Here is a 27,301-nt window from a genome sequence, read left to right as displayed (position 1 = left end):
ACCTAGAAATCCATGTGCTTTTTGTCTTGTGAACAAAACATGACCTTCTATTTGTAGCTGATATGGGAATGAATACACAAGCAGCATATCAAACTGGGATCATGTTTTAGGTTACACCGGCAAGTATAAGAATATTTGCCAGGGCATATTTAAAAAAATTATAAATCAGATTATTTCACATGGCGATGTGGGAAGCTAAAAAGGCTAGCTGGCTTGCTATGTTTTTTAACCAGGCTAAGGCTAGCCCAAAGGCCGGCAGATGGCGATATTGAACTGATATTGATGGTTTCATTTTCATTTTCATTTTACCGTCCAAACGCATTGTATGCAGCCGTAAATACACTCGTATCCCCCGTGGACCGGTTTGTACCTAAAACATTATCCATTCAGGCTGCAAAGGCGTCAATTTCCTACTAATGGCAAGAAGGCAGAGAAAATGTGGAAAATACACAAACTCCCTTTATGAAACACCATTTGGCTAATGCTACTTCCTGATGTTGTGCCCTGCGTTCAGCCAAGGGTATTTTGCTGCAAATTGATTGGCTGAAAGCGATAGGCAACATCCGGGAATAGCATTCCTAGGCATTAGCCCCTTTAGCATGGTGGTGGAAAATGGTATTTCATAAAGAAAGTATGCATATTTTTCCCATTTTTCTCACTATTAAATATAATTAAGGAGGAAATCGACACCTTTGCAGCCTGAATGGAGAATGTTTTAGGTACAAAGCGGTCTGCAGGGGATACGAGTGTAAAATGGAAACAACTCAATATCGCCCTCTGCTGGCCTTGGGCTAGGCTAAAGCCAGCTAGCCAGGCTGCCAGCTAGCTACTACTTGCAAGGGAAGGCGACTCTTCCTTGTTTTCACAAAATGAAAAGACCTTTAGAGACCGCTAGTCTTCCTGGGGTCCAAAGAGCAAATATTACGTTTGTACGCTCGTGAAATAGGTCTTTGAAATAGGTATTATGGATACAGAAAATAAGACTCTGACAAATATGATATATGCAATCTCTTTTCAAATTATTTCAATATACAAATTCTAAGTAATGCCTTGAGAACAACCCTACACAATCCACTGCCTTCAGTTGGATGGACTGCATTTCTAAAGGGAATCATATCTACAGTCACTAACCAAGGAGAAACATTTGACAGCTTGGGCTGCTTCAGGCTTGCTTTGCCACTAGCATGCCAGGATCAAATGAGCATCTGTCCACCTGTAATGACTGGACACTGGAGCACTAAAGCTCACATTTGGAGAAGACTCTGGCCCTGTGCTAATGCACAAGTTCATTACATTCAGGACTGCGTGAGCTCCTGCAGCACTTCCAGCGTTTCCTTTGTATGCTCTGCCTGTGACTGGGCTCCTGAGTGGAGCAGCGGTCTAAGGCACTGCATCTCAGTGCAAGAGGCATCACTACCGTCCCTGGTTCGAAACCAGGCTGTATCACATCCGGCTGAAATTGGGAGTCCCATAGGGTGGCGCACAATTGGCCCAGTGTCGTCCAGGTTTGGCCGGGGTAGGCCGCCATTGTAAATACGAATTTGTTCTTAACCGACTTGCCTAGTTAAATAAAGGTTAAATAAAAAAATAATTAAATGGGAGTTCATATATGTGTTACATAAACACTTGCGACAGAGTAATGAGAGAAAAGGCCGTTTCCCTGGGACCATGAGAAATGCAGGTTACAAAGCTACTATGATCCAGACAGTAGAAAAGGGACTGAGGAGCTTCGAAGGGGACTGAATGAAGATGAACATTTGCCAGAATAACGTGGGTTGGAAGGATTTGGCAAAGGAAGGTTCATTGATGCTTCAATGGCACAAGTTAACTGTTGTATTTGGAGGGTTATATTACTGTAGAGGCCAGAAGTGTTACACTAGATCAATGCCAAGTCCATTGTATGATACATCAGCAATTTAACAAAGTCAGCAATGGTAAGAAAGCAAGATATGGCCAACCCACACACACACACACACACTTAATAATGTGCACTGTCTCTGTCAACTAAATGACAAATAAATGAATACATTCACAGCCTCTTTTTCACACTACGCAGCTTGTGAAGGAGGTGACGGCCCACCTGTAGAAGTAGGAGCAGCCTCTCACTGTGTTGTGTGTGAAGTGTTCTTGGCTCTTCTCGTTCCCAAAGTCCTCCAGGGGGTCTGACCACAACAGGTCACACATGGGCCCATACGCAGGGGGCTCTTTGAATCTGTCTAACTACAAAGACAGAGGTACACAGAGTTAGGAGAGACAGGGAGAGACAATGTCAATCAGTCAGGAAAATGTCTCATCTATACGGAAACGGAGTCAGTTTAACTTCCTCAAAAAGTTGGTGTAGTGATACCTACTGTATGGGAAAGGGAAAATGACTTGAAACTAGAGGTCGATCGAATATGATTTTTCAACGCCGATACCGATTTATTGGAGGACCAAAAAAAGCCGACGCCGATTAATCTTCCAATTTTATTTATTTATTTGTAATTACAACAATACTGAATGAACACTTGTTTTAAATTAATATAATACATCAATAAAATCAATTTAGCCTCAAATAACGAAACATGTTCAATTGCCAGTGTAACAGTATAGCTTCCGTCCCTCTCCTCGCCCCTATCTGGGCTTGAACCAGGAACACATCGACAACAGCCACCCTCGAAGCATCGTTACCCATCGCTCCACAAAAACCGTGGCCCTTGCAGAGCAAGGGGAACAACTACTTCAAGGTCTCAGAGCGAGTGACGTCACCGATTGAAATGCTATTAGCGCGCACCCCGCTAACTAGCTAGCCATTTCACATCGGTTACACCAGCCTAATCTCGGGAGTTGATAGGCTTGAAGGCATAAACAGCTCAATGCTTGAAGCACAGCGAAGAGCTGCTGGCAAACGCACAAAAGTGCTGTTTGAATGAATGCTTACGAGCCTGCTGCTGCCTACCACCGCTCAGTCAGACTGCTCTATCAAATCATAGACTTAATTATAACATAATAACACAGAAATGCGAGCCTTAGGTCATTAATATGGTCAAATCCGGAAACGATCATTTCAAAAACAAAACATTTATTCTTTCAGTGAAATACGGAACCGTTACGTACTTTATCTAAGGGGTGGCATCCATTAGTCTAAATATTGCTGTTACATTGCACAACCTTCAATGTTATGTCATAATTATGTATAATTCTGGCAAATTTATTGCAGTCTTTGTTAGGAATAAATGGTCTTCACACAGTTCGCCACGAGCCAGGTGGCCCAAACTGCTGCATATACCCTGCCTGACTGCTTGCAAGAGAGGTGACACAATTTCCCTAGTTAAAATAAATTCATGTTAGCAGGCAATATTAACTAAATCAGCAGGTTTAAAAATATATACTTGTGTATTGATTTTAAAGAAAGGCATTGATGTTTATGGTTAGGTACACATTGGTGAATGCGCTTGTTAAATCATCACCCGTTTGGCGAAGTAGGCTGTGATGAGAAGTTAACAGGCACCGCATCAATTATATGCAACGCAGGACAAGCTAGATAAACTAGTAATATCATCAACCATGTGTAGTTAACTAGTGATTATGTTAAGATTGATTGTTTTTTATAAGATAAGTTTAATGCTAGCTAGCAACTTACCTTGGCTTCTTGCTGCACTCGCGTAACAGGTTGTCAGCCTGCCACGCAGTCTCCTCGTGGAGTGCAATGTAATCGGCCACAATCGGTGTCCAAAAATGACGATTACTGATTGTTATGAAAACTTGAAATCGGCCCTAATTAATCGGCAATTCCGATTAATCGGTCGACCTCTACTTGAAACGAATCTTGAGTTGACAATTAGTGTTGCTACATTGAACTGTGGTTACAGTAAAACTTCGAATGAAATCCCGAGTTTAAGAAAATTGCGAAACAGCGGCACTGCATTTTGGCAGTTATGCCTTCATCAGAGCATGTTACAGTAAAACTGTTGGTAGGGTCTCACATTTGTGTGTGAAAGAAACCCACAACATGAAATTGGATGGACTGGATGACAATTTGTATGAAACAGTATGAAACATGTATAGATATTTTCAATCTTGACTATACTAATACTTCCTCCTGGGAAATGGAATGAAAAGCTACAAACTAAAGTGATCATCCAAAAGCTCATGACAGTCATTTCTCAGAGAAAGTATATACCAGGGCTGGAGTAAATTCCATTTAAGTTCTAGTCAATTCAGAAAGTAAACCAAATTCAAATCTTTGCAATTTGAGTTGGAATATCATTGTACTTCCTGAATTGACTGGAATTGAAATGGAATTGAGCCCAAGCCTGGTACAGTATATACTGTAGCATAACGGACACTTCAGTAGTGCAGATTTTATTACAGAGACCATCTGATTGCAGCCACAAAATCCAATTGTCGTTACTGAATTTGAGAAAAAGCAGGATCCAACTATTCAAAAGGTTTAATCAGAGAGCCAGATTGCAAATCTCTGTTAGTTTGGGGCATTGTTTGAGAGGGAGGTAGTCCATGTTGTGTTATCAAAGACATCATTTTCTAAATAAATATTTCAAGAGAAATTGTAAAGACTATTTCCTTGAACAGCAAAAAGGAGAACTTAAACAGGTTTTAACGAAGGTCTGTGTAAACCTAATTGATGTGCCTTTCACAGAATAAAATCCACTTGAATTAATGTTCGTTACAAGGGAAAATGTATGATCCTTCTTATACTGAACATCCATTACACTTTAATGAAACATGGACATGACTGGATTTGAGTTTGCTATTCACAAGAAGCATTGCCTGATGTGAAACATGCCTCGGACAAAAGAGATCTCCGAAGACCTAAGATTAAGAACGGTTGACTTGTATAAAGCTGGAAAGGGTTACAGAAGTATCTCTAAAAGCCTGATGTTCATCAGTCCACGGTAAGACAAATTGTCTATAAATTGAGAAAGTTCAGCACTGTTGCTACTCTCCCTAGGAGTGGCCATCCTGCCAAGATGACTGCAAGAGCACAGCTCAGAATGCTCAATGAGGTTAAGAAGAATCCTAGATTGTCAGCTAAAGATCTCTGGAACATGCTAACATCTCTGTTGTGAGTCTATGATACGTAAAACACTGAATAATAATGGTGTTCATGGGAGGACACCATGGAAAGAACAAAAGCTGTCAAAAAAAAACATTGCTGCACGTCTGAAGTTTGCAAAAGAGCACCTAGTTGTTCCACAGCGCTACTGGTAAAATATTGTGTGGACAGATTAAACTAAAGTTGAGTTGTTTGGGAGGAACACACAACACTATCTGTGGAGAAAAAAGGCACAGCACACCAGCATCAAAACCTCATCCCAACTGTAATGTATGGTAGAGGGAGCCTCATGGTTTGGGGCTGCTTTGCTGCCTCAGGGTCTGGACAGCTTGCTATCATCGACGAAAAAAATGAATTCCCAAGTTTATCAAGACATTTTGCAGGAGAATGTAAGGCTATCTGTCCGCCAATTGAAGCTCAACAGAAGTTGGGTGATGCAACTGGACAACAACCCAAAACACAGAGGTAAATCAACAACAGAATGGCTTCAATAGAAGAAAATACGCCTTCTGGAGTGGTCCAGTCAGAGTCCTGACCTCGGTCCGATTTAAAATGCTGTGGCATGACCTTGAGAGCAGTTCACGTCAGACATTCTAAGAATATCGCTGAACTGAAACAGTTTTGTAAAGAGGAATGGTCCAAAATCCTCCTGACCGCTGTGCAGGTCTGATTCGCAATGACAGAAAACATTTGGTTGAGGTTATTGCTGCCAAAGGAGGATCAACAAGTTATTAAATCGAAGGGTTCGCATACTTTTTCCACCCTGCACTGTGAATGTTTACACTGTGTGTTCAATAAAGACATGAAAACGTACAATTGTTTGTGTTATTAGTTTTAAGCAGACTGTGTTTGTCTATTGTTGTGACTTAGACTTCATTTTATGACCAATTTATGCAAAAATCCAGTTAATTCCAAAGGGTTCACATACTTTTTCTTGCCACTGTACATGTGATATATTCATACACTATAGAAACAATACAATATCAATATCCCAAGTATCCATGATTTTAAGGGAAAAAGAGGAGATCATTCCGAATGTAGTAGTCTGTGTAAAATGTACCAAAGTCGGCACAAATTAAAAGCATATTGCATTGGGCTTTGTCATGCAAGGAATGTAGTTCACGTACTTTCCTGATGTCGTCAAGGTTTGAGATTTCTGGGGAAAGTCCTCCGTGTACACACAGGAACTGCTGGTTCATAAGGGCGGCCAGGGGAAGGCAGTCGAAGGCATCCATACACTCATCGTACACCCGCTCCGAATACTTAATTCTACCTGTCAGGGTGGAAATAGGGCGAGGACTGAAGAGTGTTGCCAGGCCAAACACCCCTAGCTCTTACACACTAGGGCAGTGTGCTGGGCCTGGGTCGGAAAGCTCAAACAAAGTGTCAGAAAACATCCAAAAGACATAAAAAACTCTAACTCTGCCCTTGGTATTTTGGTTATACTCTAAGCCTGAATCCAACAGCAATAGCCCTGACATATGTAAATACATATCAAGGCGAGAGCAAGAATCTGATTTCATACTATGCCAAGAAGCACTTTGAAAGTCAAGCGTCATGTTCAATGTAAAATGCTTCAGAAAGAAAAACTCAAAACCACACTTACATTCTTGCTTAAATGTGAAATACTCTGTTAAATGTCTACATTCGTGGTTCCCACGGAGCAAAAATAGTGTTTTGGGGTATAGGATCTTTAAGGCCCACAAGTACAGCACACACTGGAAGACAATAACAAAGACATAGGAAATGAATTAGCATGTTTTCAGAGAACATATACAATACACAATGACTAATAGGAGTCTCAGATGTACGAAAGCAAAAGTATCAAACACTTCCTTCTTTAACTTAAAGGATTATGCAAAACGCATCATACTGTGACACTTTCTGTATTTTGAAAGTTCTACGGTCCATTTGGAAAGTATTCAGACCCCTTGACTTTTTTTCCACATTTTGTTACATTACAGCCTTATTTCAAATTATATTGTTTTTTCCCTTAATCAACATACACACAATACCCCAGAATGACAAAGCAAAAACAGGTTTCAATTTTTTTTGTTGAAAATTGGATGGGTCTCTCTCCGTACTTTCCTCCGTTCATCTTTCCCTCGATCCTGACTAATCTCCCAGTCCCTGCCTCTCAAAAACATCAATACAGCATGATGCTGTTGGTGCCAGGTATGCTCAAGACGTGAAGCTTGGCATTTAGGCCAAAGAGTTCAATCTTGGTTTCATCAGACCAGAGAATCTTGATTCTCATGGTCTGAGAGTCTTTAGGGGCCTTCTGGCAAACCCCAAGCAGGCTGTCATGTGCCTTTTACTGAGGAGTGGCTTTCGTCTGGCCACTCTACCATAAAGGCCTGATTGGTGGAGTGCTGCAGAGATGGTTGTCCGTCTGGAAAAGTTCCTCCACAGAGGAACTCTGGAGCTCTGTCTGGTTCTTGGTCACCTCCCTGACTTAGGCCCTTCTCCTCCGATTGCTCACTTTGGCCAGATGGCCCGCTCTAGGAAGAGTCTTGGTGGTTCCAAGTTTCTTCCATTTAAGAATGATGGAGGCCACTGTGCTCTTGGGGACCTTCAATGCTGCATACATTTTTGACACAATCTTTGTACAATTCCGTCGACCTCATGGCTTGGTTTTTGCTCTGACATGCACTGTCAACTGTGGGACCTTATATAGAAACGTGTGTGCCTTTCCAAATGATGTCCAATCAATTGAATTTACCACAGGTGGACTCTAATCAAGTTGGAACATCTCAAGGATGATCAATGGAAACAGGATGCACCTGAGCTCAATTTTGACTCTCATAGCAAAGGGTCTGAATGCTTATGTAAATAAATAAAATAAAATATTGTTATACATTTGCAAAAACAACTAAAAAACGTTTCACTTTGTCAGTATGCGGTATTGTGGGTAGATTGATGGGGATTTGTTTTAATGTAATCCATTTTAGAATAAGGCTGTAACGTAACAAAATGTGGAAAAAGGGAAGGGGTCTGAATACTTTCCGAATGCACTATATATCTTGAAAACTTGATTGTTGACATGCAAAACACTTTGGGACTGTTTCAACAGTGGACTAATGAAACAAATACAAAAATATCGTTTTTGAGTGGTATTTTCCTTTAATGGTCTTAGAGCAGGTGAAACACTTACTTCAATACTGAAATATCCTCTGTCGACGTAGTCGCCCAAGAAAAGGTAGCGTGTGCTAGCCGGTGACCCTCCTACTTCAAACAGCTTCATCAGGTCAAAGAACTGGCCATGGATGTCTCCGCAAACTACAGGAAACACACAGAGGAGGAAATAGTCAGAAACAAACAGACGTCATACAACTCTTGACTTTCACATTCTAAACATTTTCTTTGTCTTCTTTAAAAGTGCAGTTTTTCTGTGCGGTAAAAAATATGAATATTAATTTTAATATCCATTTCTTATTACACTTTTGTTTGTGGTATCATAATTCATGTACATAGACCCAGGACAAAAAGAGGGCATTGTGACAATTGTTCCTCCTAATACATAAACATGAACATCATCATGACATTTATCATAAACCATCCTCTGAAGCCAAGTGGCACAATAGCTTTTATTTACGGGGGCAATTATGTGTTAATATATACCCAGTTCCAATACACAATGCAACTGCTAGTCTCACCTAACAAACAGAAAGGTTTAAACTCAAAGCATATTTTATACAATTAGCCTGGAGAGCATTTGCAAGTGCGAAGTGCCTTGTGTTTCTGTACTGTATGTCGCCAGCCAATTGAACCTGGGCCAACTGGTACAAAAATGTGTTGTCTCGCCTGCATCCCTCCATAATACATGCATCATGCATAAAACATATGAACCGAGACACTATGTGTTGTATTACACAGTGAGTTTTGCTTTGCATAAACAATGTAAGCAGGCCCAGGGCAGAATCCCACTTGAGAGACCCTCTGACCAATAACTAGCCTGCACCACAAATCAACATGACCAAACCAACTATTATATTCTACTTTTTGCATAATCTATTAGCATGAGAGATATGACTTTGTCAGACCAAATATGTTGTTTCAAGAATGGTTCTTTTTTTTCTAGACAAATGCAACACCTCCCCAAAATGTTGGACCCTTCTCAAACCAAGAAGGACCACTGTAATGTAAAGGGAGATACAGCACGACTGGCTATCAACAAAAACAAATGGGGACAAATAAGGTCCATTCTATTTCTGTTACAGTGGATTTTAGAGTAGCTTCATGTTTTACGTCACAGTAAAATTCTTATTCTCAGTGTATGATTAGTATGAGAGTCAGTCTTCAATAACCCTTTGAATTTGCCATTTTTTTCTTACAAGCATCTATGGAAACACTGATGTGCATTGATATCCCATTGATGTACATTGATATCCCATTATTAGCGTGTACATTGACATCCCATTGTTAGCGAGGTGGTATCATGAGATAACATGAAAAATGTATCAATAAAGCTGTCATTCAGCCATAGATCCTGTCAAAAAAATTCTCAGACTCTGAGTGGCATCTTTAGTAGAATAGAATGTCTCACTATGACACGCTTCACTTCCCTGTGCTTTTTGTTCATAGAACACTACCGGTACTCACTGAAATCTACGAAAGGAACGTCATTTGTACAGCCTATTATTCTATTGCTAAGGAACAAAATGCTGCTATTATTATGTTATTATGGAGGAACAAAATGTATCCCAATGCCTGTATAGATATCAACTCTACAGTGTTGTTGTTGTCCGCAATTGTATGGCAATGTGCTGTATCGAAAATGTACTGTTCTCTCCACTCCATCCCCTCTTCCATAACAGAGGGACTTTGACAAATGTCTTTCCTTTGACGTTAGTCACATCCCCACCCCACCTATCCATTAATCACTACATTCAACAACCCAACATGACCCACATTGTGACTGGGCTGACTCAATCCCTCCATGAAATCAGGGATTACCATTTGCCACTCAGTGAAATAGGATCGGTTTTCCCATTGCCCCTCTGACCCCGTTCACCACTGCTCCCGGAGAGCCAAGGAGCCACAGCCCACAGTGCCTTCAGACATTTGTCACCCGCTGGCCACACACTGTAATCGCTGGTACTGTGATTAAAGAACCCAGACCAGTCCTACCTAGTCCTAGTCATTTCTTTGCAATGCAGTGACCTGTGTTGAATGCCATATCCAGCTGCAAGTCAGAACCTTCATGACCAGCCAATCATAGTTTATATTATTATACAATGAATTCCCTGATTGACTTGATCAAAACATGTTTGTTTTTTTATTCTGAGTGTGTGTGCTATTCACAAATATTGGTAGATAATTCCCTCTCCATTTTTCTAACCTTACATTTCAGTGAGAAAATGTTCAACAACATTAACATTCATGTTAACAATTGATACACTGATACTCAGTAGCAAAATATAACGTCATCCAACTACTCTGGCTCAAACACAGTTGCTAAAGCACTGATAGGCCTACTAATTTGGTCCCTGGCAATGAATATCAACACCATTCTTTGCAAACGATATCCACTTATTTGTTTACATGTGTCTTTAAGCTTGTATCTAATGACAGAGAGTAAACTCGTAGCAATATCTTGAAGACAGTTCCAATTATCATATGTTGGATGACTGCATTGGAAAGTAATTAGCTCGAGTTACAAGCCCCTCGAGACACGGGGAAGAGAAGAGAGAATCTGTTCTCCGCATATGCATTGTAAACTCTCATTTTGTCTTTGAAGAATCCCACTCTTTTCAAATGGTTTAATTCCTTGATTTAGACTTAGGTTTGGACTCAAAGGGTTCTCATTTCTAATGTGCTCCCTTCCCCTCCCAAAATCAACTGTTGATTGGGTCACACTTTATTTGGATAGTCCGGATAGTCCACCTGCAGATCTACAGATGGTCGTACAATCAACAAACTATCTGTTGATAAGCAACTGCTTGCTAAAGTTACATTTAGAGTTAGAATAAGGGCTATAATTCAGTTTAGGATAAGGATTAAGGTTAGGATTAAAGCTAGGGTTAGTAGATAGTTAGTTGAAATGTTACTGATAGTCTATAGATGGACTATCCAAATAAAGTGTTACTGTACGTTGTTACAAATGATATTCCATTCAAATAGTCTATTCATGCTGTCTGAGAAGCAACTCATTGTGCAAAGTGGATGTTCATTCTCACTTACTACAAAAATGTGGATATTTGTAAGGAATTATAGAAAGTAAAAATCCCTCTCATTCATAGCTTATTGGTCTTTGGGGGGTTTTCAGCCAGCACGGTACAGACCATGATCACCATTATATTGCATTTTGTAACCTACAGGACTATTGTAAGCAACAGAATGACTGTAAATCAATGCAAGCAAAGTCTATATGATGGACTTGCGATAGCACATACTAAAGTCTCCAAACCATGTCTGGTGAATTACTGGTTAGTTTCTGGTCAATGAAGAATGAATGTACACCAGGACAAAACCAGCCAGGTCCCCCGTGATACAAGTCAGTATTCGACGTCCATCCATGTCTGAGGACTTGGAATGACGTGGAAACTGGCCACTAGGGGCAAGAGTGAGCGCTGTTACCTTCAAGTATGTTTCTATTTTGCTAGGGTGCTGTGGATGTGGATGGTGGATGGGCGTAAGCGTTGGCCAGGGTTGCATGTTCGAATCCAGCGATAGAACATTTGTATTTGTTAAGATTTCGCAGTTAATGCCTAAACTCCACCTTAAACTAGAGGTCGACCGATTAATCAGAATGGCCGATTTGCCAATTTCAAGTTTTCATAACAATCAGAAATCGGTATTTTTGGGCTCCGATTTAAAAAAAAATAATATTTTTTTATACCTTTATTTAACTAGGCAAGTCAGTTAAGAACACATTCTTATTTTCAATGACGGCCTAGGAACGGTGGGTTAACTGCCTTGTTCAGGGGCAGAACGACATATTTTCACCTTGTCAGTTCGGGGGATACAATCTTGCAACCTTACAGTTAACGAGTCCAACGCAATAACGACCTGCCTCTCTCTCGTTGCACTCCACAAGGAGATTGCCTGTTACGCGAATGCAGTAAGCCAAGGTAAGTTGCTAGCTATCATCAAACTTATCTTATAAAAAACAATCAATCATAATCACTAGTTAACTACACATGGTTGATGATATTACTAGATATTATCTAGCGTGTCCTGCGTTGCATATAATCTGACTGTGCATACAAGCATTCAAGTATCTGACTGAGTGGTGGTAGGCAGAAGCAGGCGCGTAAACATTCATTCAATGTTTATGACTTCAAGCCTATCAACTCCCGAGATGAGGCTGGTGTAACCGAAGTAAAATGGCTAGCTAGTTAGCGCGAGCGAACTAGAGGGACGGAAGCTATACTGTTACTCTGGCAATATTAAAGTGTCTATAAGAACATCCAATAGTCAAAGGTTAATGAAATACAAATACTATAGAGGGAAATAGTCCTATAATTCCTATTATAACTACAACCTAAAACTTCTTACCTGGGAATATTGAAGACTCATGTTAAAAGGAACCACCAACTTTCATATGTTCTCATGTTCTGAGCAAGGAACTGAAACGTTAGCTTTCTTACATAGCACATATTGCACTTTTACTTTCTTCTCCAACACTTTGTTTTTGCATTATTTAAACCAAATTGAACATGTTTCATTATTTAGGCTAAATGAGGCTAAATTGATTTTATTGATGTATTATATTAAGTCAAATAAGTGTTCATTCAGTATTGTTGTAATTGTCATTATTACAAATATATATACACATTTTAAAAATCGTCTGATTAATCGGCATCGGCTTTTTGGTCCGCCAATAATCGGTATCGGCGTTGAGAAATCATAATCGGTCGACCTCTATCTTAAACACTTTTGCCATTTCGAAGAAAATCCAAATTTGATGTTTGAGAAAGATGGATGAACGTCTAATTCTGACATGAGACTTTGAGACCTAGTTGCAGAAAATATTGTTCTATCAAAAAAGCTGGGATACATTCTATTCAAATGTCTTATTCAACATCACACTGTTACAAGACATAACATGAGAATAACAAGCAATCCAAGAACACAAGGAACATGATGAAGCAACAAACGGTTACACTAAACGCTCCAGCCCTAGGGATGTGCTCTCTCTCGCTCTGTGTGTGGGTGGATCTGGACAAAACCCACCTTTGTGTTTCTCTGTGATAACGCCATGGTGACAGAAGTGGCCGTGGGGTCACACTGGAATAGAGCGACCTAGGGGTCAAGAAGACGATATGATGTATGGCCAGCCAAGCTAGGCCATGGTGAGTTCTAATCAGCTGTGCACACTAGACACACTGGATAGTAGGCAGTAAGGCCGTATTCATATCAGATACAATGGCTTTCCTCTGGGCTTTGTAATAACACAGCACACACATGCAGGCAAGCACATACAGACGCATGCACGGACACAAGCAATCCCCAGTCACGACAAGGCCCACATAAGATGAGCAGGTGGGGGAGTACATTATCTCAAGTGAGATAGATTTTGTTCTCGCCATCCATCGCCCCGCGCTACTGTGCGAGACTGATCAAAACCATATCGCCAGTCAGGCGGCAGCAGCTAGTATGTGTGGGTGGCTGACTTACACAAGCCAGCTCTGCTCGATAACCTACACAGGCCACTCCAGAGGCAAGCTCATTGAGTTGGTGAGATCTGCCGAGTTCAAGCCCGGAGTGAAATAGTAGTGCATATAGGAGTGCAGCTTGCAAATCTGTTCAGTATTCATATGTTGTATGTGACAGACCGGGATGTGAAGGTCTGGTAGATGAAGGCTCTTTTCTCTCATTGGTTGTAAAGTTAAGTCATTAGTGCAGTGTGTTTCTGGAAAAGCAGAACGTAGGTTGTGCTGAATGGTACAGCAGTGAGCTGTGTCGGGAGCAGTTTGGGCCTGATGGACACAACCAGGAAGTGTGTGAGTCGCCCAAGACACATCACATAGACAGAAGAGATGGGAGAATGAGGTGCAGAATGAATGAGTGAGTGAGTGACAAACAATGCCTTCTTTTCAATAGAAAATCTGGCCTTGTGAGGCACTCAGTGTGTGTGTGTGTGTGTGTGTGTGTGTGTGCACACTTGTGCGTGTGCGAGTGTGTGTGTATCATTGCCGTAGAACAGGACTGTTGAGTAGGAGAGGGGTGGGTGTAGGAGTGTCTCGTGTTAACTCCTACCCCCTGGCTCTACAGGCTGATTCACAACCAACACACCACCAAGCCTTTTCTCCGACTCGCCATTCTACTTCACAACCAATCACATACAACTGATTTCTCTGGAAGATAACAATGATGAATTGCAGCTCCAGGCTTTTTTCTTTACTATCGAATGAGAGGTATGGCTTGCATGCTGTCCGCAGAGAATGAGATAGGGACCACACATACAGCATTATGGAGCTATCAAGCATATTCTATGAGCACAATCAAAAAAACACAATCATAGAATGACATAATTAAAAAGGAACAACCACAATGACATGATGACACCAACTTGTGTGGTATGACAAAAGTAACGTTCTCAACTGGTCTGCTACCACTGTGATTTAAAGTGGAACTGACAAAATATGACACCTGTATGTATGTATGAATGTTTGGGAAGGACGTATAGTAAGGCATTTGTGAAAATTCTATAGCAACAGCTGGAAAGCTTCAGTGCGTTAGGTCAATGAATAGACACTGCAGTAAATAAAACCAAATAAAAACATCTGTCCTGTCTAGGACTGGAGTCTGCGCAGACCGGTACGCCAGAGCAAATCAGAGCTATAGTTGGCCTATACGCACATAAGCCACACATGGGCCTGCCATCATTCACTTTTAACTGGACTGTGTGTTTACAGGCAGCAGCGCGACTTTAGAGCATGAGAACGCATTCGCCCCCAAAAAAACATCGTAAATGGATTTCTGCAAATATGTAAATACCACGGGAGTCCACTTACATTTGGGAACTTCACAATCCTATTGATCAAACAACCATGAAAAGGTAGGCTCTCTTCCCCTCAGTTGCCAATGCACATCATCAACAACTAATGCTAGTCAGAGCAGGATGAGCTAAAATCTAATGAGGGAACATTAGATAAACCCTCTCAAACTTTTTCAACTAGTTTGCAGTCAACGTTTCACCGATAAACAATGGGAATAGTAGCCTGCACGTCCTTCTGCAGCTTGCCTGCCAATGCATGTTTGTCCCAACCCTCGTTTTGACAATTGAATGGGAACTTGCCTGCACGGCCAACACATTTGATTGACAACTAAGAGATATGCTAACTGGATAACAGTCGTTCAAGTTCCGCATAGCTAGCTAGCAAAGCGATTCACATTTATTGCTAGCTAACCAAATGAAACCGGCAGCATCTCTAGCTGTAGCCGATGGAAAACGATATGAGGGAAAACTAGTTCACTCACCCACTCCTCCAATGAAATGACATCCTCCCAGCAGGTAGCTAACGGTAGGCTCCTTGTTTTTAGTTTGCTAAATAAATAGTAACATAAATATACCGAACAAAAATGTAAACGCAGCATTTTCGAAGATTTTACTGAGTTACAGCTCATAAGGAAATCAGTCAATTGAAATAAATTAATTAGGCCCTAATCTATGGATTTCACATGTCTGGGAATACAGATACCTTAAATAGTCTGTGACCACTATTCGATTCCTGCAGGGCAAAGCATCTCCTTCGCATAGTGTTGATCAGGCGGTTGATTGTGGCCTGTGGAATGTTTTCACACTCCTCTTCAATGGTTGTGCGAAGTTGCTGGATATTAGCGGGAACTGGAACACGCTGTTGTACACGTCAATTCAACCATCCCAAACATGCTCAATGGGTGACATGTCTGGTGAGTATGCAGGCCATGGAAGAACAGGGACATTTTTCAGCTTCTATGAATTGTGTACAGATCCTTGCGACATTGGGCAGTACATTATCATGCTGAACCATGAGGTGATTGCTACGGATGAACAGCACGACAATGGGCCGGATCTCGCCACGGTATCTCAAATTGCCATCGATAAAATGCAATTGTGTTCGTTGTCCGTAGCTTATGCCTGCCCATACCATAACCACACTGCCACCATGGGGCACTCTGTTCACATCGTTGACATCAGCAAACCGCTCACCCACATAACGCCATACGGTTGTGTTTGTGTGGCAGGTTTGACATACTGCAGGTTGGACATACTGCCAAATTCTCTAAAACGACGTTGGAGGCAGTTTATGTTAGAGAAATTAACATTCAGTTATCTGGCAACTGTTCTGGTGGATATTGCTGCAGTCAGCATGCCAATTGCACACTCTCTTAAAACTTGACATCTGTGGCATGTGTGTGACAAAATTTGATGTGCACATTTTTGTGGCCTTTTATTGTCCCCAGCACAAGGTGCACCTGTGTAACGATCATGCTGTTTAATCAGCTTCTTTATATGCCACAACTGTCAGGTGGATGGATTATCTTGGCAAACTCATTCAAGGTTTTTTATTTATTTTTATTATTCTACATTGTAGAATAATTGTGAAGACATCAAAACTATGAAATAACTCATATGGAATCATGTAGTAACCAAAAGTGTTAAACAAATCAAAATATATTTTATATTTGAGATTCTTTAAAGTTGCCACCCTTTGCCTTGATGACAGCTTTGCACACTCTAGGCATTCTCTCAACCAGCTTCATGAGGTAGTCACCTAGAATATATTGCAATTAACAGGTGTGCCTTGTTAAAAGTTAATTTGTGGAACAAAAGTTAATTTGTGGAACAAAAGTTAATTTGTGGAAGTTAATTTCCTTCTTAATGCATTTGAGCCAATCAGTTGTGTTGTGACAAGGTAGGTGGTATACAGAAGATAGCCCTGTTTGGTAAAAGACCAAGTCCATATTACTGGCAAGAACATTACTTTAAGACATGAAGGTCAGTCAATACGGAACAGTTCAAGAACTTTGAACGTTTCTTCAAGTGCAGTCGCAAAAAACATTGAGCGCTATGATGAAACTGGCTCTCATGAGGAACGCCACAGGAATGGAAGACCCAGAGTTACCTCTGCTGCAGAGGATAAGTTCATTAGAGGTACCAGACTCAGAAATTGCAGCCCAAATAAATGCTTCAGTGTTCAAGTAACAGATATATCTCAACATCAACTGTTCAGAGGAGAATCAGGCTTTCATGGTCGAATTTCTGGCCGAAATGAAACTGCTCCTAAAGGACACCAATAATAAGAAGAGACTTGCTTGGGCCAAGAAACACGAGCAATGGACATTAGACCGGTAGAAATGTGTCATTTGGTCTGGATTTCAAATTGGAGATTTTAGGTTCCAACCGCCGTGGCTTTGTCAGACGCTGTGTGGGGGAACGGATGATCTCCGCATGTGTAGTTCCCACCTTGAAGCATGGAGGAGGAGGTGTGATGGTGTGGGAGTGCTTTGCTTGTGACACTGTTTATGATTTATTTAGAATTCAAGGCACACACTATCATTCTGCAGTGATATGCCATCCCATCTGGTTTGGGCTTAGTGGGACTATCACTGTTTTTCAACAGGACAATGACCCAACACAGGCTGTGTAAGGGCTATTTTACCAAGGAGTGATGGAGTGCTGCATCAGATGACCTGGCCTCCACAATCCCCCGACCTCAACCAAATTGAGATGGTTTGGGATGAGTCAGACCATAGAGTGATGGAAAAGCAGACAACAAGTGCTCAGAATATGTGGGAACTCTTTCAAGACTGTTGGAAAAGCATTCCAGGTGAAGCTGGTTGAGAGAATGCCAAGAGTGTGCAAAGCTGTCATCAAGGCAAAGGGGTGGCTATTTGAAGAATCTCAAATATAAAATATATTTTGATTTGTTTAACACTTTTTTGCTTACTACATGATTCCATATGTGCTATCAGTTTTGATGTCTTCACTATTATTCTTCAATGTAGAAAATAGTAAAAATAAAGAAAAACCCTTGAATGAGAAGGCGTTCTAAAAACCTTTACTGCTCAATTGTTGCTGTAATAGGCCTAGATGTTTCTGTTTTACATGGTGTTTGTTGCAGGTTTTGTATTTTGGTTATAAATGGTCAAGCTTTAAAAACCGACTGCAACATTTTAGTAGCCTAGCTCAGACTGTGGCATGTGTCTGTACACTTTCTCTCCGCTGTTACCGGGACACACGAAAGCAGCGCAATCGAAGTTGAATTTAACAATGTGAGCGCATCTGGCTGTACTTCGTTAAAGTAGCTGACTCAAATGTTGACTCATTTATACTTACTTTTGTGTCCTATTCGGCCCATGGGCCTTGTGTTTGACACATGTGCGCTAGCCTATTAGCCACATTATGAGTGACTTGTGATCATTGCCCATGCTAGTTAGATTGTATTGACATTCCCAGCCTTAGTTATAGTCGTCCGTTTTGAAACTGAAACTGTACATTCTGAATGGGTTGTGGCAGCAAACAATGTACCAGGCCAGCTGAGATTTACAGCCTGACAGCAATATTTTTGGACTACCAAGAAATGTATTGGTAGTCCAAAATGATGACCTGGCGGCAGGTAGCCTAGTGGTTAGAGCGTTGGACCAGCAACCGAAAGGTTACAAGATCGAATCCCCAAGCTGACAAGGTAAAAATCTGTTAATGGCAGTTAACCCACTGTTCCTAGGCCATCATTGAAAATAAGAATTTGTTCTTAACTTGTTGGGGATAGGGGGCAGTATTTTCACTTTGGATGAATTGCGTGCCCATAGTGAACTGCATCCTACTCTGTCCTAGATTGCTAATATATGCATATTATTATTACTATTGGATAGTAAACACTCTGAAGTTTCTAAAACTGTTTGAATTATGTCTGTGAGTATAACAGAACTCATAGGGCAGGCAATCTTCCATACAGGAAGTGAAATTCTGAATGCGGGTCTAATTTTAAGTCATCGCCTCTTCACTTCCAAACAAGATATGGATCTGTTAGCACTTCCTACGCCTTCCACTAGATGTCCTCATTCAGTAGAACGTGGAATGAAGCGTCTGGTGTGAACTTTGACCGAATGGGAGGGGAATGCGTCACTGTCCTGGCAGAATGCAACTTCCCTGTTGCGCATTTGTCTGTTGATATCACCATCGTTGGCTGCAGATGAAAACGTATGCTCCGGTTGGAACGTTATTGGATATATATGAAAATAACATCCTGAAGATTGATTCTCTACTTAGTTTGACCAGTTTATTCGACCTGGAATATATATTTTTGAAGATTTCGTCCGAGTTCGCCTAGACCAGCGTCAGCTTTTGGGCACGTGAGCTAAAAGTGGTAGCAAATGCAGCTAATTGGACACTAGTAATGGACATTATGGAACAAAACAAATATTTATTGTGGAACTAGGACTCCTTGCACTGCCTTCTGATGAAGATATTCAAAGGTAAGTGAATATTTATAGTGTTTTTTGTAGCTTCTGTTGACGCCAAAATGGCAGCTATTTCTTTGGGTTCTGAGCGGCGTTCTCAGATTATTCTTTTTGCGTAAAGTTTTTTAAAAATCTGACACAGCGGTTGCATAGAGGATACGTTTATCTTTAATTCTGTGAATAACACTTGCATCTTTTATCAATGTTCATTGTGAGTATTTCTGCAAAATCACCGGATGTTTTGGAATCAAAACATTACTGCACGTAACGCGCCAATGTAAACAGATTTTTTAAAATATATATATATATGCACATTATCGAACAAAACACACAATACATGTATAACATGATATCCTATGAGTGTCATCTGATGGAGATAATCAAAGGTTAGTGATTCATTTTATCTATATTTATGCTTTTGTGACTGAAAAGTCGCTGTGTGTGTTTTTGAATTTGGTGGTCATCTAACATAAATATATGTTGTGTTTTCGCTGTAAAATATTTTAAAAATCGGATATGATGGGTAGATTAACAAGATCTTCTAACCCCATCTTTCATTTGCTGTATTGGACTTGTTAATTCGGGAACACCTTATGCCCCTAGCCCCAACAGGTTTTAACTGATTTGCCTAGTTAAATAAAGGTAAAAATAAAAAAATTGGTGAGTTATATGAATCATGCATTGAACTGCATGCATCTATTCTGCCAACAATGCCTTACTGTAATTCATGGAATTTTGAGTAAAATATAACCCATTTTTAAAACCTCTTAAAGTTGGTTTTGAAGCATAAACTGGGAATTTTATGTTTGACTGATATTATGATTGTCTGTTTCATATCTGGAATGTAGTTAAAACACTGTCAGTTCCACTTTAATGAGGTGTACACCAAAACAGACACCATTTTGTTATAACACAACACCTAACACATAGCAGCCATTGCCCTTCGCTCCCTTATTATCTAATAAGTGAAAACCTCGCATGGCACTATGATTTGCGATCGTGGCAGAGACAGTGGAGACATTTTTTACAGTACATTGTGCAACACTCAGCCACAGAGGGACAGCAGCACAGCGTCTACAGATGTAGGATCTTAATTTGAACCAGTTTGCTTCAGCAGGAAAATATTCCTACAGCAACAGGAAATGTGAATTATAATGAGTGGACTTTTTTTGGGGTTGATACATTTTTAGGGCAAATCAAGTCTGACAGTATTAACTGGAAATTACAAACCTTTTTAAACCTCCAATATACTACAAGTTTGCACTTCCTGTTGTGCAGGGAAGTTTTCAGCAACAAAAGAGTGGTCAAATTAAGATCTTACATCTGTAGCACCTTGCCATCTTCCATCATCACCTTAATAAGGCAATGGGTTTGAGTCACATGATATTATGGGTTTTTTATATGCAAGAAAATCGGTTTGAGTCTAATTAAATGAGTTACATTTGTCACTTGCACTGAATACAAGAGTTGTAGACTTTACAGTGAAATGCTTACTTACGAGCCCTTTCCCAACAATGCAGAAATATAAAATAGTAACACAAAATAACAATAATAAGGCTATATACAAGGAGTAACGGTACCGAGTCAATGTGCAGTGTTACGAGGCAGTTGAGGTAATATGTACATGTAGGTATGGGTAAAAGTGACTAGGCAAATCAGGATAGATAGAGTAGTAGCAGCATATGAAGAGTGAAAGTGTGTTTCTGTGAGTGGTGTCAATATCCATATGTGTGTGTGTTAGGTGTGTGTATGAAGTGTGTATGTTGGGAGAGTCAGTGTAGTGTGTGTGCATAGAGCTGGTGCAAGAGAGTAAGTGCAAATAAAAGGGGTCAATGCAAATAGTCAGGGTGGCCATTTGATGAAATGTTCAGAAGTCTTATGGCTTGGGGGTAGAAAGAAGCTGTTTAGGAGCCTTTTGGTACCAGACTTGGCGCTCCAGTACCGATTGCCGCGTGGAAACAGAGGGAACAGTCTACGACTTGGGTGGCTGGAGTCTTTGACAATTTTTAGGGTCCTTCCTCTGACACCGCCTGGTACAGAGGTCCTGGATGGCAGGGAGCTCGGCCCCAGTGATGTACATGGCTGTACGCACTGTCCTCTGTAGCGCGGATAGTGATGTTGTGCATCAATATCCGCGATGTTGTGCACAATGTTTTTGGAATGTTATTCTAATGTTATATAAAAACCCTAGCTTCTGTTCTGGGAATGTTCCCGGTTTGCTGGGATGGCAATGTAAGATCATGGGTTTGAGTCTCGTGTAAGTAGCTGCGTCTACCAGCCCGTCAGCTGTACCCAAGCTAATGCCTTGGCTTTAGCTTAAGGGGCTAACACATCTTTGCTGTGCACCGGAGACCCGGATTCAAACCCAGTCAGTCACATTTCCATTAGCCAGGGCCAAATGGTAGAATAATGACTTCTGGTGTGGGGACTAGAGAGAAAGAGTATATCTGATGTGTTTTCTTGAAGGCTGCACAATAGTAGCCTTGTAAGTACCAGACTGATTACTGGTGAATGTAAGCTCGCGAGACTTCCAGATGGTTGTACAACGTTAGCACAATAGAGTCTACAACAAAACATGTAAAAGAGATGGATGAAGGCCATTTATCTTTGGACTCTTCCTGGAAATGCTCTATTGCCATTAGTTCCTAGGACTGGCCCTCTGCCTCTTATTAAATCAATATCAAAGAACCTCATTAAGAAGTCTAATTGGGGTATTACTGAGACACTTGACTTAAGGGAGTGAAAGAGAATAGGTTTGCATCTATACATATGGATCAGCACATCTCCTGACCAGTTCTTATCAGTGTTAGAAATCACCCAAAAAGGACAGGTCATGTAAAAAATGAAATGATTCAACAAAAATAACCAACTTAAAAATCAACTAAGGTTTAGTGTATCTCCTAACAAATGTTTAGGAATCATATTGAAGTTCAATACATTTCAATGGCTCACACAATATACTTTATGAAATATACCCTCCATTAATTTTCCTTGAGGGCCAAAACGTTGATCGTGTGTGTGTGTGTGTGTGTGTGTGTGTGTCAGAGTAATTGACCTTTTCAAGTCTGTATGTACCAGAAGGGCATTTGAACACATAGTGACGCCTTGGTTGGTCAGACTGAACGAGTTTAATTGACTCTTGGCCCTGTGCTTGTTATAGTGTTCTGGTGTTCGGCAGCAGAGCCCACGCACGTCCCTGAAAACCCGGCGGTATCTGATGTACTCAGGGGATGTGGGAAAAGGTAGAAGGTTGGGTAAGGGCTCCCCAGAGAGAGGGAGGGATAACATCCAATCAAACCTGCATTGCAGTATTTAGGCTACACCGTTATTTTCCCCATGATACTGTAACATCACAGTATGACTTTGGGTACTGTAAAATTCAGCGACCACACAACCCAGTATCAGAGATTATTGTGAAACAAACTTAAAATTACTTATTGCAGGCTGTCACGTTGTATAAAGGATTGAAGACAGGCGCAGGAATACGTAATAGGTGGTTTTAATACTCCAAACAAAAATACAACATGCCATGAAAGGCACAGGGACGAAGCCCAAAACAAACAGGTATACAAAAACACAGGGATGTAACTAGAGGTCGCCCGATTAATCGGAATGGCTGATTAATTGGGGCCGATTTCAAGTTTTCATAACAATCGGAAATCTGTATTTTTGGGCGCTGATTATTATTATATATTTTTTTAAATAAATAAATAACACCTTTTATTTAACTTGGCAAGTCAGTTAAGAACACATTCTTATTTTCAATGACGGCCTAGGAACGGTGGGTTAACTGCCTTGTTTATTGGCAGAACGACAGATTTTCACATTGTCAGCTCGGGGGATCCAATCTTGCAACCTCACAGCTAACTCGTCCAACGCAATAACGACCTGCCTCTTGTTGCACTCCACAAGGAGACTGCCTGTTACGCGAATGCAGTAAGCCAAGGTAAGTTGCTAGCTAGCATTAAACTTATCTTATAAAAAACAATCAATCATAATCACTAGTTAACTACACATGGTTGATGATATTACTAGATATTATCTAGCGTGTCCTGCGTTGCATATAATCTGACTGAGCATACAAGCATCGGACTGAGCGGTGGTAGGCAGAAGCAGGCGCGTAAAGATTAATTCAAACAGCACTTTTGTGCGTTTTGCCAGCAGCTCTTCGTTGTGCGTCAAGCATTGCACTGTTTATGACTTCAAGCCTATCAACTCCCGATATGAGGCTGATGTAATCGAAGTGAAATGGCTAGCTAGTTAGCGCGCGCTAACTAGAGGGAATTAAGCTATACTGTTACACTGGCAATACTAAAGTGCCTATAAGAACATCCAATAGTCAAAGGTTAATGAAATACAAATGCTAGAGGGAAATAGTCCTATAATTCCTATAATAACTACAACCTAAAACTTCTTACCTGGGAATATTGAAGACTCATGTTAAAAGGAACCACCAGCTTTCAAATGTTCTTATGTTCTGAGCAAGGAACTGAAACGTTAGCTTTCTTACATAGCACATATTGCACTTTTACTTTCTTCTCCAACACTTTGTTTTTGCATTATTTAAACCAAATTGAACATGTTTCATTATTTACTTGAGGCTAAATTGATTTTATTGATGTATTATATTAAGTTAAAATAAGTGTTAATTCAGTATTGTTGTAATTGTCATTATTAAATCCCCCCCCTAATCGGCCGATTAATCGGCATCGGCTTTTTTGGTCCTCCAATAATCGGCATCGGCGTCGAAAAATCATAATCGTTCGACCTCTAGATGTAACCCAAACAAAAGAGTGAGGTTAAACCTCTAATAAATACATGGGACGAGACCCATAATTAGCGTTGTACATTTTGGGGAATATTCAGAGGTGGAAACTTTCCATGGGAATTAACGTGAATATATGGGAATTAACCGTAATAATATTAGTACGATTTAAATGTAGTTGTTTTCTGCATTGGATATATTTACCCTATCATATGGAGACTGAAACATAAACATTTTACCTTATCATAAGTAGACATAATTGCAAATGATTAAATCCTTCCAATAGAAATTTTAAACTATTTGGTTACGAATTGAACTTTAATTAAATGAGTTGACTCTTCACATGGGATGATTTCACTGAACAACAAAAGGGAATATTGAATGATCCATCGCATCTTTCAAAAACATTTTCAGCATTCATCTGTAAAATGATAGTCTAGAAACTAAAGCTTTGGTTGTCTTCCTCTCAGGCTTCCATGTCTTCTCCCTGGACCTCCTCAATGTCCACCTCTTGAACATCAGACTCTGAGACCTCATCTTCACTGTCACTTTCCAACCTTGTTGAGGATGTCTCGTTGTCAGGCTCAAAAAGCCTCAGATTTGCCCGGATGGCCACCAATTTTTCAATCCTTGTATTGGTCAGCCTGTTGTGTGCTTTGGTGTGTGTGTTCCCAAACAAGGACCAGTGGTGCTCTGAGGCGACTGATGTTGGTGGGATTTGGAGGATGATGGAGGCAACCGGGGAAAGAGCCTTAGATACACAAAATCCCTTCCAACAGGTGGCTGATGAGATATGTTGGCACGACTGCCATATTGCATCTCCATCCAGAAGCCCTTGCTTGGAAGTGTACTTCACCAGACTGCCAAGAACCTTGCCCTCATCCAGGCCAAGGTGGTGAGACACGGTAGTGATGACACCATAGGCCTTGTTGATCTCTGCACCAGACAGGATGCTCTTGCCAGCGTACTTGGGGTCCAACATGTACGCTGCGGTGTGTTTGGGCTTCAGGCAGAAGTCTTCACGCTTTTTGATTTATTTCAGAACTGCAGTTTCCTCTGCTTGGAGCAACAGTGAAGTGGGCAGGGCAGTATGGATTTCTTCTCTTACATCCAGCAAATGAGTAGATAAAGGGCTGTTGATATCGATAAGGTGTCTGATTCATCATTTTCACCTCAAATAGAAGTAGAGGGACTTGTGTCAGAAGTTGCTTGTTGTGAGCGCTGAGAGAACTTTACACACTTGGCCAAATTATTCTGCATCTTTGTTGAATTCTTCACATATGATTTGGCACAGTATGTGCAAATGTACACAGCTTTTCAGTGAAATGTCTCCACACATCAGATAGTGTCCGTGGCATTTTCCTGTAAAGATGAGAAAAAATAGTAAAAATAACAAATACAATTCCATGTACAGATAAATAGTTAAGCAGTTAGATTAAACAACTCCTTTGTAAGATAAATGAAACATGTATGGAAACGGGTGAATTAACACTCCTCAGTTAGCAGGCTCAAGCAAGCTAAAACCCACATGATAGCAAAAACTAACTAGCAGAAATTGTTAACAAGTTAGAAATTATTTAAACACACTTTCCTGTAGGCTACTAATTTACCAGTTAACAAAAAAATAATGTGTCATTAAAATATAGTCACCCACAATTAAAATTAAAACCTACCAGAAAGCATGTAGTCCTTGGCTCAGACAGTGGTAGGCACAATTGCATCTCATTAGTGTGCAAGATCTTGGGAATCAGCTGTATATGTGATGGAAGAACACACTGTGCATGCAGAGGTTTTGAATTCCATTGAATTGGGGATAGTTTAACCAAAATTGCCTTGTGTATCCCACAAAAAAGGTTCACTGTTATAAGCTAACTTTTAATGAATTTAAGCAAAATGCCCCAAATTCCAGGGCTCAACCTCCCATGAAAAATTTCTGGAAATATTCTGGAAATTTACCAAAAAGTTTCCGACCCTTTGCAACCCTACCCGTAATAACAATACATGGGGCGAGACCCGTAATAACAAATGCACAACAATACACGGGACGAGACCCATAATAACAAGTGAACAATACACGCAGCACGAAAGCCGAAATAACAAAGCACAGGTACTCACTGACCAACGGACATGGGAACAATAACAGACAAGATGATGGTGAACAGAGGGCACATATATACAATTACTAATCAGGGGAATTGGAATCAGGTGTGAGTAATGAGACAGTTCAGTGATGCCTAGAGGGGTGATGTAGACCCCCGGTACTGAGCAGCAGTACCGGGGGAATCCGTGACACAGGCACACAAAAAAGTAATTGTATACAGTGCACTTCAATCACAGATACAGACTGAGGTTACTTAAGACAGAAATGATAGGAGGGATGTTGGTCGGGGAGGATGGGTGGGCGTGTAACGCAAAGGTCTAGTAACACAAACGTTGCATTTTTGAATCACATCATGGACAACTTTAGCATTTTAGCAACTTTGCAACTACTTACTACTTTTTAACTACTAAGCAGCATGTTAGCTAACACTAACCCTAAACATTTAAATACTTAGCTAGCATGTTAGCTAACGCTAACCCTAAACATTTAAATACTTAGCTAGCATGTAACCTAACCTTAACCCTAACGTTAGCCACCTAGATAACCTAGCTAACATTAGCTACAAACAAATTGGAATTCGGAAGAAAACGGTGTAAAGTACGTTATGAAGAAAATGATGTAATACTTTTAGAATAACACGTGAGCAGGCAGTAGGGGGGGGGGGGTATGTGTGTGTGTGTGCGTGCGTGCGCACATGTGTCTACTGTATATCCATGTGGGCGCTTTACTCACTAACCTGTCACGGGTGCCTCTATGTCCAGCAGGTTCTTCTCAGCCCTCAAGATGGCTGCTCCCTCTCCGATGAGTCTGAGGGCTACGCTCTCCTCCACGCGGCCCTCCTTGGTCAGGTGGCCTTTGAGCACGTCCACTTTGGGCTTCCCATCACTGTCAAACACCTCCTTGGCTGTGAGCCGGTGACTTGGCGGGAACGGGACAGCTGGAGAAGAAAAAAGAGGAGAACAGTTAGTTACAACAAACCCATAGG

General features: G+C 40.8%; 1 protein-coding gene across 4 annotated transcripts in view; it reads right to left on the bottom strand.

Annotated features, from left to right (window-relative positions):
* Positions 1 to 27,301, bottom strand: part of LOC139379034 (protein phosphatase 3 catalytic subunit alpha) — a 136,041-nt gene that overhangs the window by 41,638 nt on the left and 67,102 nt on the right. For all 4 annotated transcript variants that reach the window (XM_071121761.1, XM_071121759.1, XM_071121760.1 and 1 more), the window contains exons 2-6: positions 27,053 to 27,253; positions 8,211 to 8,335; positions 6,663 to 6,774; positions 6,184 to 6,329; positions 2,081 to 2,220 (exon numbers count right to left, since the gene is read on the bottom strand). In XM_071121761.1, the coding sequence (XP_070977862.1) occupies positions 2,081 to 2,220; positions 6,184 to 6,329; positions 6,663 to 6,774; positions 8,211 to 8,335; positions 27,053 to 27,253 (724 nt within the window). The remainder of the gene's footprint in view (positions 1 to 2,080; positions 2,221 to 6,183; positions 6,330 to 6,662; positions 6,775 to 8,210; positions 8,336 to 27,052; positions 27,254 to 27,301) is intronic.

The sequence above is a fragment of the Oncorhynchus clarkii genome, chromosome 21 (assembly GCF_045791955.1).
Source record: "Oncorhynchus clarkii lewisi isolate Uvic-CL-2024 chromosome 21, UVic_Ocla_1.0, whole genome shotgun sequence".
NCBI lineage: Eukaryota > Metazoa > Chordata > Actinopteri > Salmoniformes > Salmonidae > Oncorhynchus > Oncorhynchus clarkii.
Note: the sequence above shows the minus strand (reverse complement) of the source record. Positions and strands in the feature narration are given on the sequence as shown.